Consider the following 17,764-nt stretch of genomic DNA (forward strand, 5'->3'; position numbering starts at 1 on the left):
AGGCTGGAGAGATGGCTCAGCAGTTAAGAGCACTGGCTGCTCCTCCAAAGGTCCTGAGTTCAATTCCCAGCAACCACATGGTGGCTCACAGCCATCTATAATTATAATGAGATCTGGTGCCCTCTTCTGGTGTGCAGGCACACATGCAGACACAACAAACATTGTATACATAATAAACAAAGCTTAAAAAGGCATGCAGGAAGCAGATTTGACCTGACCTGGCAGAGTTACTGTTAAAATGGGGGCTTAGAAAGAAATGTCTCAGAAGTGCTTGGAAGACATTTGAGAAATCTGACTAAAAGTGATCAAATGACAATCCTTTCTAAGTAGATAACTTTATTCTAATTTAAAATTTTGGTGTTTTGTTTTTAAACAGGCTAATAGCTCGTCAGCTTGCTAAAATCCATGCTATCCATGCACACAATGGCTGGATCCCCAAATCTAACCTGTGGCTAAAGATGGGGAAATACTTCTCTCTCATTCCTACAGGATTTGCTGATGAAGAAATTAATAAAAGGTAAATTAATTTGGTCCTTGCATTGCTTTGCTTTAGTAAGTACTGCAAGATAACAAAGCTCGTATAAAATCTGGTTTGCTTTCTCTCTGTATTAAAAGTGAACAGAAATTGACTCTCACTCTCAGGTGACACTAAAAATGGACTCCCTATTTTTTGAAAGCTCCCTGCCCTGAAAATAAAAGTCCTTACAACAATAAAGGGAGGATGGAGATGAGATGAATTCAGAGTATTTATTTAGAAATAATTATATAAAGAATACTATGAAATGCTATGTCGGTACCAGTTATGATTGACCATAGAGACCTTGTAAATGTTTTTGTCTATAAACACCTAGAGATGTCTATTGGGACTGTAAATTTAGGTCATCCTAATTTACTGTGTTTATTTAAATGACTGATCGTAAGGTTGAAAATTCACTTTCTGGGATCTTTTAGTTCTTTTGGATTGACTCCCAAGTTCAAACTGCCTGTGGTATTTCACTTTTCATGTGAGATTTTTATAGATTAGTCTTTAAGATCTAAAGACTAATCATGAGTAATGCTATTACTACTAATATAAAAATTGAAAATCTTACTATGTTTTGTATCTAAAGTGTGTGAAGGCTGCAGGATTCATAAATGCTCACAGTGCACACACATAGGATCTCTAAGTTCACATGTACATGCAAACACACAAAGAATAATTCTTAAGTTGAGTGAGAAGCAGTTGACTGTGCTTCCGGTCTGGCCTGGTTACCAGCTAATGTCTGTGTCATGTCCCCCTAGCAAGGGTAGAGGGAATACTGTGGGTTATTAGCTGGGTTTGCTGGTGGTCTGCCCACGTAGATGATCTTTGTGGGGCAAAGAGTGTTTTGATAGACTTAAGATGAAGAACCAAGAGAATAGGCAGCTCTCTGGGAAAGAGTATGTGAATAGCAGTTAGTATTTGATAGTGTTCTTGGCAAAGTGGGGGAGATAGCCCATTTTGTACCTTTTTATTTTCTATTAAATTGATATAAATAAGACTACCCACAGCCATACTTTGGGGTTCCACTTTTTTTCCCAGACATTTTTCTGTTAACTCTTGTCCTTAAAATCTATGTATATCCACTTATAAGTGAGTATATACCATGTGTGTCTTTTCTGCTTCTGGGTCACCTCACGCAAGATGATCTTTTCTAGTTTCTACCACTTGCTTGCAAATTTTATGATTTCCTTATTTTTAATAGCTGAATAGTATTCCATTGTGTATATGTACCACAGTTTCTGTAACCATTCCTCCGTTGAGGGACATCTAGGTTGTTTCCAGATTCTGGCTATTACGAATAGAGCTGCTATGAACATAGTTGAACAAATGTCCTTGTTGTATAGTTGAGCATCTTTTGGATATATGCCTGGGAGTGGTATAGCTGGATCTTGAGGTAGCACTTTTCATAATTGTCTGAGGAAGCGCCAGATCGATTTCCAAAGTGGTTGTACAAGTTTACATTCCCACCAGCACTATGCTCACTCATAAGTGGTTATTAGACATATAGGATAAACATACTGAAATCTATAGAAGCTAAACAACAAGGAAGACCCTATGGAAGATCCTCAATCCTCACTCACAAGGGCAAATGCGATAGATATCGGGAGCAGGAGAAGACAGGGAACAGGACAGGAGCCTACCACAGAGGGCCCTGAAAAACTCTACTGATTGAGCTACTGATTGAGGTATTAAAGCAGAGGCTGATATTGATAGCCAAACTTTGGGCAGAGTGCATGGAATTTTATGAAAGAAGAAGGAGATAGAAAGACCTGGAGGGGACAGGAACTCCAAAAGGGGACCAATAGAACAAAAAACCTGGGCCCTGGGGTCTCTGCAGAGACTGATACCCCAGCCAAGGACCATGCATGAGAGGACCTAAAACTTACCCTGTTCAGATGTAGCCCATAGCCTCAGTCGTCAAGTGGGGTCCATTGTAAGGGGAGCAGGGGCTGTAATCTGGCATTAACTCAGTGGCAGGCTCTCTGGTCACCTCCCCCTAGAGGGTGCAACCTTGCCAGGCCACAGAGGAAGATGATGCCGCCAGCCTTCATGAGGCCAGGGTCCGATAGAAGGGGAGGAAGACCTCCCCTATCAGTGGACTAGGGGAGGAGCATAGGGAGAGAAGAAGGAGAGAGGGAGGGATTGGGAGGAGATGAGGGAGGGGGCCACAGTCGGGATACAAAGTTAATAACTTGTAATAAATAAATAAAATTTAAAAATCTTATGTTAAAAAGAAACTGTATCCCCAGCTGCACTGAGGCAAACTGTATAGCTTTGCTCTTAAGTAGATAATAAGAGTGCATTGCTGTGTTTCAGATAGTGGTCTAGGATATTCTGAAAGTTGAACTCATTTTTATTGCATTCATCTTTGCTTGCTTAGAATAAGTATTTTCTGTCTGTAACTTTAAATAATACACTTAAACCTCTTAATGATTTCATTGTGCCTCAGTTCCCTCACCTGTATATAAAGTGGCAGTAAATGTAAGGTGTTTGGAATGGTCCGTAATAGCTGCTAAATGCTTATAATGTCCCTCTCCCAGTTTTGATGTGTCAGAAGTTTTAGTTTTCTCCTCTACATTTTAATTGTCTTAGGTTGATTATAAAGCTTTTCTTTTTTCAAGTTTTGGAACGCAATGGTCTATTGTTGAATTGAGGAATATATGTTGATTCAGTGGAAAACATTTGAAGTAGATTTTTAACTTTAAATTTGAAGGAAATCTCAATCAGATAAAAAAGCTCTAACTCTTCTTTTTAAAATGGGAAGGTTCCTAAGTGATATCCCAAGCCCTCAGCTTCTTCAGGAAGAGATGACTTGGATGAAGGAGATTCTGTCCAACCTGGGCTCACCTGTGGTACTTTGCCATAATGACCTGTTGTGTAAGAATATAATCTACAACGAGAAACAAGGTAGGTATTTGACCTTAGCAGTAAGTAAGTTGATTGATTGCTCGTATGCTCTTAATGGTCTCTTGTTGTATCAGTAAACAAGAATTTAAAAAACAAAGACTTTTCTTTTGAGGTTATAAAAATCATGTTAATTGCTATTAGGAACATATATATATATTATAAATGTGAATAAAATTTCTTTAAAACTTGGTTTATAGAAATAGTTGGTGGTTCTTGTTGGCTTTTTAAATGTAAAATGATGAAATGATTGTGTGTGTGCATATGCATATATATTTATAAATATATACATATAAATATATATATTTCTAGAAATTGTTTGGATGTCTGTGATTTTGAAAGCATGTCTGCTGTAATGGGGAGTGTGGGAAGTCAACAGGTTGCTATGCACTGCTGGATTTCTGTGGGAACCCCTCAGTGCTGTGAGTTTAGCAGCACTTCATATCTCCGGGCTTTCCAATTCCTTTGTATGTGCTGGTATATTAGGGAGAGACTGAGCACATGGTCTTTGTCCATATTTATAGCAAATGAGATAATAACGAAGAAAATAGTCTTGGTAAATAGACTGAAAATATTCTGAGGCAAAAGTTGATACTTCTGGTGTAACTTTGTGTGACTGTTCATATCTTGATGCTTTGTGTTCAGAACTAAGAGTCACTGGTTGCATTATTAGATCACTGGGTGAAATGGTTTGAGGTTTGGTTGCTCAACAAGAAACACCTTCAAATACCAAATTGATATTTAAAAGTACAATTTGTGTTCAAATTAATATTTGGAAAGTGCTTGGAGCTGTGGAGCTGCTGCTTTTCAGAGGAGGCCCATTTTTGAAAGTAGTTATATTTGGAAGACCATATTTTAAAGAAAAAAGTGCTTTTGTGGATATACTAAAGTCAAAAAATTACTATTGCTGTAGTTATAAATATATTAAATTTACTACTATTGACCTTATATATCCAAAGTTGAGACTGTTCTAATAAAAGAATTGTTATAATTATGGCTAACTTTAACCTGAAACCTAGCTAAAGAGACACTGTCAAGGATGGTGGCCTTAAGCCATATTTTCAAAAACATTTATCTTTCATATTTGATATTTTAATGCCTTTAAAGAGATTGTTTAGAAAACACTAAAGGCTTTCTTTTGAATCACGTTAATTCTGTGTGGAATCATTTTTTATTTTAAGCCTTAAGCACACCCTAAGCATTAAGTCTTTGACAGTGTTCTTTAATGAGTTACTATCCATTGATTGTACATAATTGTTACAGTAAATGAGTGGTGACCAAATCTCAATGCCATATGTCTGAGACAGGAGCGTTAGCTTTGCCTAAGAGTGTGCTAGTGTACATTCAGTGCAAGACCTAATAACACACTTGTGTAATGGAATTTCAAGTAAGGGACTTCATCTTACATTTGAAGTGGACACTCAGCTTTATTTTTAACTGCAAGTCAAAGGGAATTTCTTACTTTTGGAATATAATTTTAACTTGTCATTATTTTAATTTTCATGTTTCTTTTGCATATTCATTTCATAGAACAAACTTGTTTATAAAACTAAAAAATAAGGGACCAAAAAAATCAGATTACTTTGTCATAGGTACTTTTCATTTAAACAATTGTCAATCTCAGCTGTTGCTAATTACATGAAAATACTTGTATTTCAAAGAGAACAATTAGATTTTAATTTGGCGTTAGAGGTCAAGGTGCCCCTTTCTGTCTCTGTCCTTTTCCTTCCAGTAGGAGTCCATGTTGTACTGCTTGCTTCTTGTCTTTGTGGGTGTTAGTAAGGAAAGGCTGTGTGTATGTGTTTTCTCTTTATCAGTCAGTAGTTTTATGTCTGTACTGTGGTTAGAATGTTCAGGAAAAATCTGGAGTTCAAGAACACCTGACCAGAAGTAGACTATTTCTATCCTTTGGTGATGTTTCACATGAGAAGCTGGTAGTTTTGAGGTAACAAAACCATATGACCTATTTGAATCTATAATTACAAGTAGAAGATACCATGCCTTATTCCAACAGTTTGGTAAGCTTATGCGTTTGGCCCTGGAACATCTCTTTGCTTCTCCAGAGGTGATAGTGTGGGAGCCAGGGGTGCACACACCTTTTATCCCAGCACTTGGGAGCAGAGGCAGGCGGGTCGGGTCTACTTTAGTTCCAGGACAGCTAGAGCTTCACAGTGAGACCCCATCTTGAGTAGGCGTGAGGGAAATCAAAAGAAGGGGCTAGAGAGAGGGCTCGGCCATTAAAAGCTAGGCTCATAACAGAAAAGGCAACATGGACTCTATAGATCTTACCTTGGCTGCTTCCTCTGCTGTAGCATAAGAAAGCTGAGATTTTTTGAAGGCACCTAGAATAATGGATACATTTTGCATTTTATTCACATACACATTTGATCTGTTGTTCGAATGACTAAGTAGATAAAATGATGAAGTGAAGACATTGGCCTTGATACCATAATGCTCTCTTTCTCCAACACATAAATTGAAGCTAACTTAATAAATTCCTTACACTATCATCTGCATATATTTTAAAACATTACTGTGACGAACTGGATTTGGCATTAATATACATACATAGTTTGCCAGCTGGTTTAGTAATGTGCTTATAGTATGCATTTTATAGAATGTATCTGATCAAAACAGTGAAGGGTAGTTTTTAGCACTGTGGCCTGTGTGTGATCGATGACAATCCAGTTTTTTAACTGAATTAGTATTCATGCACAGTGTACCCTGTGTTTACTGGCATTCTGTGTAAATGTAGAGGAGTGCATAGGTTATCACAGCAAAATTAAAAATAATGCTGCTGCTACATGCTCAAACTGTGAGATGACAGCACTTAGAGGACGCAGGACAAAGTAGGTGTCCTTCTGAAGTGGATTGCTATCAGGGATTTGAAAAGTTGGCATCAGAATTTAGTTGTTTGTTAAACAGTGGCGCATTCCTGGCTTTAATGAAGTGATGTCCTTCCCCATGATGAGATAGAGTCTGTAATAAATTGGGAAACAGACATTCTTCCTTCAGAGCAGCAAGACAGCATTGTACAGTAATCACTTAATCATGCTAATCTCACAGGCTTGATTGGAGTGAAGAACTTGTAATGTTTATTGACTGCTTTCCAATGTAGTATCTTTAGTTGCTGATGTATCAGAAGCGATTGAAGTTTTTGAGATTGTGCTCATGTCTTTTTGTTGTTGTTAGAAAGTTCTTTAGTTCTTTAGTGACTTTTCATAGTTAATTTGTTTCTTCCCTCCACCCCCATTTCTTTATAAGAGCTTACATATAAGGCTAACTATAAGTTTAAATTTAAGGGATGTTAATCATTGTCCATTTTCTGTTCAGTAAAATACAAGAAGTTGATTGGTAGGCATTTAGGCAATACAAAGGAATAGAATAAAATGAAGGATCTTGAGTTTTGCACATAGGTAGGGAAGTCACCACTCCTGAGTCACCTCATTGGCTTAAGCCATTTTACTCTTACTAATGCAAAGCTTTGTCATTTTTAATGACTTAGAAGATACTTTTCCATTGATTTTTATTTTAAAATTTAATAACGATATGACTTGTTAAGAGGTTTATAGAGATTTCTTAGTCCCTTCAGCTAGAATGAGACGGCTTTGTATGTCCTCTCAGTAAAGCTGTCCTTGTGATACTGCAGTTGTAGCTCAGTTGGTACGTTGCTGGCTCTAAGCTTTGGTATGCTCCAAGCTTTGGGTGCCATCCTCAGTATTGCATAAATGGGTGCAGCAATACTGTAATCCCAGTATTTGGAAGGTAGAGGCCAGAGCGTGGGAAATTCAAGGTCATCCTTGCATAGGTTTGAGCCTCTCTCTTCCACCCATTCCTATTTAAGGAAAAAAAAAGAAATAAACAAAATGCTGTCTTTGAAAAATAATCTCACATACAAATGTAAACATTGATGAAATAACTAGAAATAGTTACATTAACATATAAACATGTTTGCTTATAAAAACCAATATATTCATACACATGTATGGCATTGCTTACCTACTTGGAGTACCACCATACCTTTAAAATATAATCTGTATGTATATAATATTGGGTGTAAATATCTACAAGTATAAATACAAACATAAATCTTTCTATAAAGAACACATGTCTGATGTGTAGTGATTACCCATGCACTGATACCCAGAGTCTAGAATTGACAAGTTTGGGCTTTTATCACCCTTCACCTGTCCATCCATCAGCCCATCTTACTTTTTATGTATATTTCACAGAGCTGCAGATATGAGTGGCTTCCATGCTCAAGCTCTTCAGCAGCATAGCATCATTAGAGCTCAGCGTTTCACTGAACTGTACTGTGCCAATCATAGTATATCAAGCTGGGTGTGATGTGTATATGGAATTGCAGCCATTTGGGAAACTGAAGAGTAGGATATCTGGAACCTGAGAAGTCCAAGGCCATCCTAGGCAACCTAGTGGAAATGTGCTTTGAAAACAGAAGAGGAGATGCTACTTGGTGAACCTGCCAGGCATCTGTACCCCTATAACTTGGACGCCCTTAAGTGTAGAACATTTCTACCATCTTGGAGAGAGCCTCATGTTCTTGTAAAGAGTAATACCATCCTGTATTTATTTGTTACAGACCACTGTGTAAGAAAGGGAAACATCCCGAAGCCAGGTAGTTGTAAAGCTGAACCCTAGGCAGATGTGAAGGTCCATTTGTATAATCAGTTCTTCGGAGGCTGAGAAATGGAGTTTGTGAGTTTGAGGCTTATGTGGTCTACATAGCGAGTGCCAGACCAGCCAGGCTGCCTAGCAAGATCCTGTTTTAAAAACCAAGCAAACAGTCCTCGCCATTCCTAATTATTAAGGAACAATGACTAAGATATTGCTAGATGTTTTCAATATTTATTTTTACTCTTTGACAATTTCATACGTCTTTAATGTACTTTCGTCATTTCTTTCTCCACTATTTTTAAATTCTTTTTCTATTTCTGCCGAACTCATTCTTTTGAATAAGCTTCCCCTCCTCTTTTTTCTATGTTTTTGTGTGTGGCCCACTGAATTTTAACTAGGTTTGTTTGCATGAGCACAGTCTGAGGGGCTAAGTGCCATTTTAAAACCCTTGTATTGAGGCCTACTGTATTTGAGTCATACTTGAATGAGAATGTTAGAAATACCACATTTTTCTTTCTTCTTTTTTTTTTAAATGCTCTTTTGCAACCCCTCCTCACATGTTACTGTGTCTCAGTGTCTCTGTGGTAGAACCTCATTTCTAGCATTCACATAGCAGTTGCCAGTCCCTAGCTCTTAAATTTAGAGTTATTTTTTGCTTTGATGGAAGCAGTTTAAAGCAGGACTGGATATTTCCTAGCCCAGACCTGCTGCCATGTACCGTGTGAGACAGACCATGTTTTTGTGGACCCTGTGACTTTTTCTCACGGCTGTTCCTCAATGTCTAACAGCAGAGCAGGTGGAGGACTGGAAAGGCTTCAGCTTCTCATATTGATAACATTAATTTTCCTTTTTAACAAGATAAAGTCGAGACATGTCTTGTTATAATTACATAGCCTTGGGTAGTAACTCATCTTTTTTGCCTTAAAGTGCTTTCATAATCAGAAGACTTTTTCTTGTAATGAGATTTGAACAGTTTAACTATGGATTTTTCCTATAGTGGTGAAGGGCTTCAAACAATAGTAAAAATAAAAAATACTTTGAAAATTCAAATTCATCCATCATTTGCTATGTACATTGTATGTCACTGATACAGTTATTTAAAGATAATAAAAAAAATCAATGATAGCCCTTAAGCTAATTGTTCTTTTTAAAAGTTAAGGATGTTTTAGAAATCTGGATGATCTTAAAGCCCCTACTTGGGAAGTGAGCATGCACATAAAATTGTGGGGAGTATTTTCATTATCAGTTAACCTTTGAGACCTCAAGAAGAAATTTTTGTTCTAAAACTTATTTAACAATAATGATGAACATTATTAATATTGGGAAATATTAGAAATAAAAATTAAACCTACTGGATAAAGAAATATATATTTCTGTTGCTAGGAAAACATTTTCCGATACTGTAATTTGATTTTTCTGGCACCCTAAAGATAGTAGGCCTCTGTAATTTTCATTGTTGCAGAATCTTAAATTTAAGGTTGAGTTCCACTTTGTAATAACTTGAAAAAGAATAGTTAATGCAGATTTTTAAAAATTTCTTTCCTTTAAAGCTTTGTGTCTTGTACAATGTGAGTTTGCCAAATTTTCTTCATCTGCTACAGATTAGGTATGCCATTGTTGCTGCCATGTGGCGGCGCACCGTGCTTCTTAAACGCACTGACTGGAGCTTTGTCGCCTTGTTCACATGCACGGAGCCTGGTAACAGCCCCATCTGTATTTTGTTAGCTTCATTTTCTTATCTTTAGATTTCACTATAAACTCAACATAGCATTTAAACATAAAGGCCAGTGTTAATGAGTTAACGATACTACAAAAGTCACTGCTAAAACTTTTCATGCTGAAACAGATTGTAACTGTTCTTAAAATGATTTATGTTTTAATTAAATTATGTGTATAAGCAGGTCTGTTTTTACCTGCCATTTTAACTGTATTTGCCAAATTCTAAATGTAATTGTGAAAGTTGAAGCTTTTATTTATGTGGCAAAAGTGAGCTTCAGGACTGGGCTGTGTGTTTTATTGGCATTTAACTGTTAACATGAGCTCTACAAGAGGCTGTGCTTAAAGAGCCACGCATCAACAGCCGCATTTACGACTTCCATGCTAAGTGCTTGGTTGGCTCATTTACGAACCTGGGTAAATGTGGATTCTGTTCTTTGAAGGCGCATGGAGGGATGGGTATGCTCTGGACCAGTCTACTTAGTTTTACTTGTTGACAGTTTGTTATAGAATAGCCATAGCATTTCTTTTTAAGAATAATATGATTTCTTCAGAAATGCTCATTGTAAAGAAGTTATAAAAGAAAAAAAAGAAAAGTTAAAGGGAAAGTCCTTTATATTACCTGTAATTAAAGGAGCTGACATTTTGTTTGGGTTTATTTCAGTTCATCTTTGCCCTGTATTCAGTATGCTCTTTTGGACACATTATTATAAATTACATCACAATGTATTAGCTGAGCAGCATCCCTTTTTAGAACTTTGTATTTTAGACTTAATTTTGAAAGCTGTTGTTTGGCTTTGTCTGTCAAGGACTTGCCATGGTACTTGTCTGCAGCTTCTCGTTGCCAGCCTTGTCCCAGTACTGGTACCCTTCTGTTGCTCAGTGAAGTCCTTGAGTTATGGGTGTGGTGCTTGTCAAGTAGCCCTGGGCTTGCAGCAGGTCACACCTGTGGCTGACTTTGCAGTATGATTTATTCTCATTAACATTTAAGAAAACTTAACATTTCTTGTAACAATATGTACTCAGTTTTGCAAACTGAAATATACTTTGATCATTGTGACTTTTCCCAATAGATCTTTTCCCCCTAATATTGAGGATCACCCAGGCCTGGTACCTGCTGGGCAAGTACCCCACCACCAAGCTGCTCCCCAGCCCCTGGCCATTCTTACAGTTTTAGAATTATGTTAAATACAATTGCTTTCTGAAAAGTTATATTTTTCACATCTTTTGGTCATAAGTTTTTGTTTTTCTTGTTGATTGAATATGCCTAAGATATTTTTCTGGATTAACTCTACAGATCTCTTACATTAAGACGTTAAAATTCAGACACTGTTTTATTTGAGAAATGCTACTGTGTCTGTTTTGTCACCTCAGCTCACAGGTTACAAGATGGGGTGCCCACATTATTGTTACATGTATTTTCTCAACCTGAGCATCCTGGAAGTGACTCTTATAGCTGTGGCCAATCTTGTGTCCACTGTAGCTTAGCTCCATGGTGTATACACACATATTTGGTATAGACAGTGACATACATTAGTTTTTTAAAAAAATTAATAACTTTTTTTCATATTCAACTTGTATATTTACATGTGATCACCCCATGACGAGTACTTAAAAATTAAAAATTCCTAAGTAGTAGTACTCACTTATAAAAGGTGGACAGGATTGTACATATGCACGCATGCTCACACACACAAACACAAATGTCATTTCAATTTTAACTCATGTACCGTCCCTAAGACATGGAAAACTCAGTTGTGTAATTATACCAAACAAACATAAGAATTAGATAGCAACTTACTTCTTAAACTGGTGATAATACCAAATTATTTATCACAAATTAGCATACTGTCAGAGCCACAGAATTCAGGTTTTCAGAATTTGTGTTATATGTAGTTAAGCTTGCTAGTATACAGTGTGTCATAGATGATGTTTTAACATAGGCTGTTAACAGTTTCCACAGGGTTATTTCTAAGTAAACATGAATTTTTAAGTTACCGATGCCCTCATGTGGTGAAAAACATATGTGTCTTAGAACTTGGAAATGATTATATTTTCATTTTAACAGAAGTGGACAATAGTGTTCTTGAAATGCTGTTGACATAATTTGAATTTTGTAAAGCTCATTGCCATAAAATCCACAGCCTCACCCTGTGTTGTCTCAGAAGTGCATGTAACCAAGCACACGCTTTGAGACAAAGTATGAGAAGGACTGAATTACAGGTAGCATAGGGGTTTTCTGATCATGTAGATGATTTCTTATATGCTTTGTTTTTGTGTCTCACATAGGTGATGTACAGTTCATTGATTATGAGTATTCTGGATACAACTACCTGGCATATGATATTGGAAACCATTTCAATGAATTTGCAGGTGAGACCCACACTTCAGTGTTGGGGTCAACTACCAACAGTGACATTTCAGGGTGGTTTTACCTGTGCAGGAGTGTCCTGCTCACCACTTGACCTCCTGACTTTGTTTACTTGCTCCTGGAGAAAAGAGCTTTCCCCTTATTTGCCATCTGAAAACACAAGAAAGGAGATAATCATGGCTTATGTGAGAAGAGCTCCCTGAGACTGCAGAAAGAACTCAGGGTCTGACCATGTGCAGGCCTGGGCTGGGGCTCCACGTCCCTATCACATGGGGACGATCTTGGCTTCCATCCCCAGCACAACAAAATAACATGGCTCTTGAAATGCTTCTTAACAAAACACTCAAATTTTTTATGTTTTGGTTTCGGTTGCTCCGGATAGCGGTCTCATCTTAATGGTGCTTCTCTCCCTTCTGTTCCATTTGCATATTCGGGTTCTATCTAACATTCAGGTTTTAATCCAGCTTTTCCCCACAGAAGTTCCAAGATTGTTGTGGCCTTCTCCTTCATAGTTAGAACAGTCTCTGTGTCAACAGTGAACTCTTGCCTGCCTATGAGTTACCACCAGTGTAAACTTCATTACTATTGAAAGGTTGGGCATTTTTCCCTCTTGAATTTCATTTTATAATTACTTACAAAACTTTAGGTTTCTTTTATGTAAGTAGAATATATAATAACACGACTATATTTAGAACTTTCCGAAAAATAATGAATAGAAAATGCTTTGGGTGTCTTATTCCTAGTGAGGATATTGTATCACTGAACTTGCACTTGGAACAGATTGTTCTCTCTTTTTTTTATATATATATATATATATATTTCGGGTTATGAGGCTAGTAAAGAAAATTGGTTAAAGTTTTGTTTTTAGTTAATTAGTTCCACCAAGTTTACCCTACATGTAGCACAGAGCCCCATGTTTGTGTTGCTCATACTGTCACACATTGTCCTGTAGGCAGGAATGAATCTGTAGGTTAAAGGTTTGCGACACAGAGACTGTTCTAGCTATGAAGGAGGAGGGCACAATGGTCTCAGAACTTCTGTGGGGTAAAGCTGAATTAAGACCTACATGTTAGGTAGTATTTGGAACGGGAGGGAGGCAGCATTAACATGTGTCTGTAGGATAGACAGCTCTGGAAGGAGAGGCAAAAGTTACATTGAAGAGGTGGGTTTAGAATATTTATGAAGAACCCCAAATGTCAGGAAAGAACAGTAGAAACTTTTAGGGTATGCCATTAGACTGTGGTAATGGCCCACCTTGCATGTCTCCTTCCCTTCCTCCACCTCTCCCCTCAAAAGAAATGGAAAGGATAGAAATCTAAAATACCAGAGTTGGATGATAAACGATAGTAAATACAATGTTTTCTGAAACTTTATAGCAGTTAATGTAGGGATAAAGGTTTCAGTAAAGAATATGCTGTAGGGATGCGGAAGTATAGCTCTTCATAGTGTAAATGGGTTTTGTGGGGGGTGGGGAAGGACTTGGTTTTCTTTGAAAGGCTGGCCACAAGGAGATCGCCCATGCTCCAGTGAGTATATGGACAACACAAATAGGACCTGTTATAATTTTTGTCATTTCTTTTTTGGGGGGATGGGGCGGGGCACAAGGGTTAGGGTTGGACCTGGGAGGACTGGGAAGTGAGTGTGATTGGGGGTACATTGTATAAATTCCCAAATAATAAAAAATACTATGTTGGAAGAAAAATGTTTATGCTGAATGTGCCCAAAAGCTGTTAGGAGGCCAGGCTTGAGGTTCTGCTCTTCCCTTAGTGCTTAAAAACAGGGGCGCTTGTTCAGATGTAGACTGGGGGTTCTGCTGTGGATGGCTCAAGGGAAGCAGTGACATCATCAGCTTCCTAAGATGAGCAGCAGCTGTGTGCCCTAGGTTTCAGCTGGGATTCTGAATGGCTGGTTGTTTAGTAATAAGGGATTGCCAGCAGAAGTGAAAGGCCTCATTACTTTTCAGTTAAAAAGTTGGTGGCAGTACTTAGGCATAGTGAAGGCTGTTTCTCAGTGGTCTGCTTCTCCTCAGGTGTCAGCGATGTAGACTATAGTCTCTATCCAGATAGAGAGCTCCAGGGCCAGTGGCTGCGCTCTTACCTTGAAGCCTACAAGGAGTTCAAGGGCTTTGGCTGTGAAGTCACTGAGAAGGAAGTAGAGACACTCTTCATTCAAGTCAATCAGTTCGCATTGGTAAGTTTAAATAGAGTTAATAAAAATTCTTAATGCAACTAAGTTTTCATCTTATAAAATTTTTTTTAGTTTTGCAAATTTTGTTGTTGAAAATAATGAAAGATGTGATTGTTTACATCCTCCCTCATTCATTACCTTGCTTTAAGGATATATTTGTTTTTTTATCCACTTATCTTACCCTGAGTTTAGTTTGACAATAAGTAGTTATCTAGCATAGCTTGCAAGTGATGTGTTAAGACAATACTGAATATTAGGTCAGTTTCTTCAGCTACTTTATAAATTTTAATATGATTTTATAAAATTGACTTTGGGAGTATTGGCCATCTTGTCTTTTCAAATAGACTGCAGTGATGGCCCACAGATAGACTGTTGGTAGTCTTAGCCACGGCACCGATGCCTCAGAGACATTCAGCACACCGCTGAGGGTGTGCTCATATGTGATAACTGTTGTCTGATGCCAGACCTGTGGGGAGGCTGCTGTTGAATACTCACTTTTAGAAAGTGAGGTGGGGTTCCTGTAATGTGCATAAGCCTTTTTAGATACTAGGATTATATCTGTACACAGTTCCTTAATCAGATGCTAAGCACTTACTGCTACTGTAGCTTACAAATATTAAAAGTCCTTCAGAATGCTTATAACTTAACACCCAAATGTATTTAAAATTCTCAGCAAAGTATAATTAGGAATGCATGTAAATGTGACTGAAGGGGGAAACATCATGGTAGCGCCTACAGTACCAGCTCTTGGGAAGCAGATGGAGCAGGATCCAGAGTTTTAACACCAGTCTGGCCACACAGCAAGGAGGAACAGCCTGGACTATATGAGACCTAATCTCAAAAGACAAACCAAGCCACAATAAACAAAGATCTTAACTGTACTTTAAGTATATTTGCTTGGTCCCATGTGTTTGCCTTATAGTCCAGCCCTGGTGTTGGGGTTACAGGTATAGTTGGCTGTGCTGGCTAAAGCAGTCACGAAATGCCATTTATATGAGGACAGCTGCGATTACCCAGTAGCAAAGTGTTTGTTGTGCAAGCATGGAGACCTGTGTTTAGATTCCCAGCATCCATGTAAAAGTGGCATGACACAAACCTGTAATTTCATTGCTAGGGAGTGGACAGGTGAATCTCTTGGGCCTTCTGGTTAGCCTTCTGGTTAGCCCACCAGAGATTTTCAGGCTTGATGGTGGCAAGCCACTTTACCCTCTGAGCAATCTCACTGGCCCTTTTTGTTGCTTTTGCCTTAGAGGATTTTCCAGAAATAAATTCGGGTCTTTAGTACCACTTGTATGCCTGGTTCCAACAGAGGTAAAGAGAAGTCATCAGATCCCCTGGGACTGGAGTTACAGATGGTAGTGAGCTGCGCTGTGGGTGCTGTATAGGTGCTAGCAATCTTAGCGGGTTCTCTGGAAGGACAGTCCAGTGTTACCAATATTAAAAACAAAAAACAAATGACTTAAGGGGCTGGAGATATGGCTCGGTTAAGAGCACTGACTACTCTTCCAGAGGACGTGGATTCAAATCCCAGTACCCACATGGCAGCTTACCCCTGTCTATAACTCCAAGATATGACACCCTCACATAGACTTACATGCAGGCAATAAAATACTTATATGCACATAAAATACTTAAAAATTTTAATTTATCATTTGTGTGTGGGTGTATGTGTACCTCTGTACATACATGGATGTATATGTGCATTGGAAGTCAGGACAACTTTTGGGAGGTTCTTCCTTTCAGTTCCTGGGATCAAACTCCAAGCTCTTTTCCCTTTCTAAGTATCTTGCTGATGACCTGTGTTAGCCAAAATTTAAAATACCATGTCTAAGTGAAAATTGTGGGCCAGTGAGATGGCCTAATGGCCATTGTAAAATTCTAGAAATTCATATGATGGAATGAGAAAACTGAATTCTGTCTGACACATACGTGTGTACACAAACACATACATATTCACTTATTCACTGAACTCAAATGTAATTCAAAAAGAAAATAGGGGCTAGAGAGATGGCTCATTGGTTAAGAGCTTTTCCAGAGGGACCTGGCACTGGGGCCTGGCACCCACATGGTGGCACACCACAGTCTCTGACTCCAATTTCAGATTATATAAAGTACTCTTCTGAACTCTGAGCACTATGCTGCACATAGGTACATGGAGGCACTCAAACATGTAAAATCAAAATGTCAGTCATTAAAAATAGTTCACTGTGGCTGGACAGTGGTGGCATATGCCTTTAATCCCAGTTCTACGGAGGCAGAGCCAGCTGGATCTCTATGAGTTCAAGGCCAGCCTGGTCTTGGGTTGAGTTCCAGGACAGTCAAGGCTACACAATGAAACCCTCACTTGAAAAACAAAAAAATTGATTGTGAAAAACACATACAATTATGTTGTAATTGTGAATCACATTAATTTTAAGTTCCAAGATCAAATTTTCACTGATTAACTTGTTCATCAATGTTGTAATTAGTGTGTATAACGAAGCCAATAAAATAGATGGAAGAATGTGAACTAATACTCCTGTCTGTGTTATGGTGAGCAGTGAATTCTGCCCTGGACAAAGGTTACTGAAACTACTAGATTGGAGTTTCCACGTTGCTGTGACTTGTCACCTCTTAGTGTGGACAGTGTCATCAGTGGTGACCCAGAGTTTACTCATACGCTTCTGTGTGTTCTGTTCTGGATATGTTGCGTAAATTTTTTTTAGTAATTCATTTATTTTATGTACGTTGTTTTGCCTGCATGTATGTCCGTGTGAGGATGTTGGATCCTGAAATTATAGACAGTTGTAAACTGCTGTGTGAGTGCTGTGAATTGAACCCAGGTCCTCTAGAAGAGCAGCCAGTGCTCTTAACTGCTGAGCTATCCAGCACCTATTGTATAAAAATAAACACAAGAACAAAGGTATTTTAGGGGCTAGAGAGGTAGCTCAGTAGACCCAGGTTCACTCTTTACTAAAAGTAGAGGAAAAAGTACCATGCATGTAATTGATAAAGAGCAGGTGGGATTAGGAGGGGAGGAGGGTGGGGTTTATGGGGGGATACAAAGTGAATAAAGTGTAACTAATAAAAGTTAAAAAAATAATTGATGAAGAGCATAAAATTAGCAGATTTGTATTGTGTACAAAACTGTTTTCATAATTCTTGATTTTTCTTCTCTTTAAGGCTTCTCATTTCTTTTGGGGACTGTGGGCTTTGATACAAGCTAAGTACTCCACGATCGAGTTCGATTTCCTTGGGTAAGATGATAACTGTGAGGTACTGTCTGTTCCTACTTGGTTGAACTACCGTGTAGAAACGACAAGAGCATGACTGTTTCAGCCAGCATTAGCAGGCATTAGAAGCTGTAGGAAGCTTATTTGCTAGGTGCCCGCATGGGAAGTGTCCAGTAGGTGGTGCAGCAGGCTAAAGCATGGGGTGCGGGAAGCAAC

The 17,764-nt window shown here is 38.3% G+C and overlaps 1 protein-coding gene across 1 annotated transcript in view; it reads left to right on the plus strand.

Moving 5' to 3' along the window:
• Nucleotides 1-17,764, plus strand: part of Etnk1 (ethanolamine kinase 1) — a 45,964-nt gene that overhangs the window by 22,982 nt on the left and 5,218 nt on the right. The window contains exons 3-7 of the mRNA XM_021654378.2: nt 377-517; nt 3,288-3,430; nt 12,068-12,151; nt 14,179-14,339; nt 17,499-17,572. Coding sequence (XP_021510053.1) covers nt 377-517; nt 3,288-3,430; nt 12,068-12,151; nt 14,179-14,339; nt 17,499-17,572 — 603 coding nt within the window. The remainder of the gene's footprint in view (nt 1-376; nt 518-3,287; nt 3,431-12,067; nt 12,152-14,178; nt 14,340-17,498; nt 17,573-17,764) is intronic.

The sequence above is a fragment of the Meriones unguiculatus genome, chromosome 5 (genome assembly GCF_030254825.1).
Source record: "Meriones unguiculatus strain TT.TT164.6M chromosome 5, Bangor_MerUng_6.1, whole genome shotgun sequence".
NCBI classification, from domain to species: domain Eukaryota; kingdom Metazoa; phylum Chordata; class Mammalia; order Rodentia; family Muridae; genus Meriones; species Meriones unguiculatus.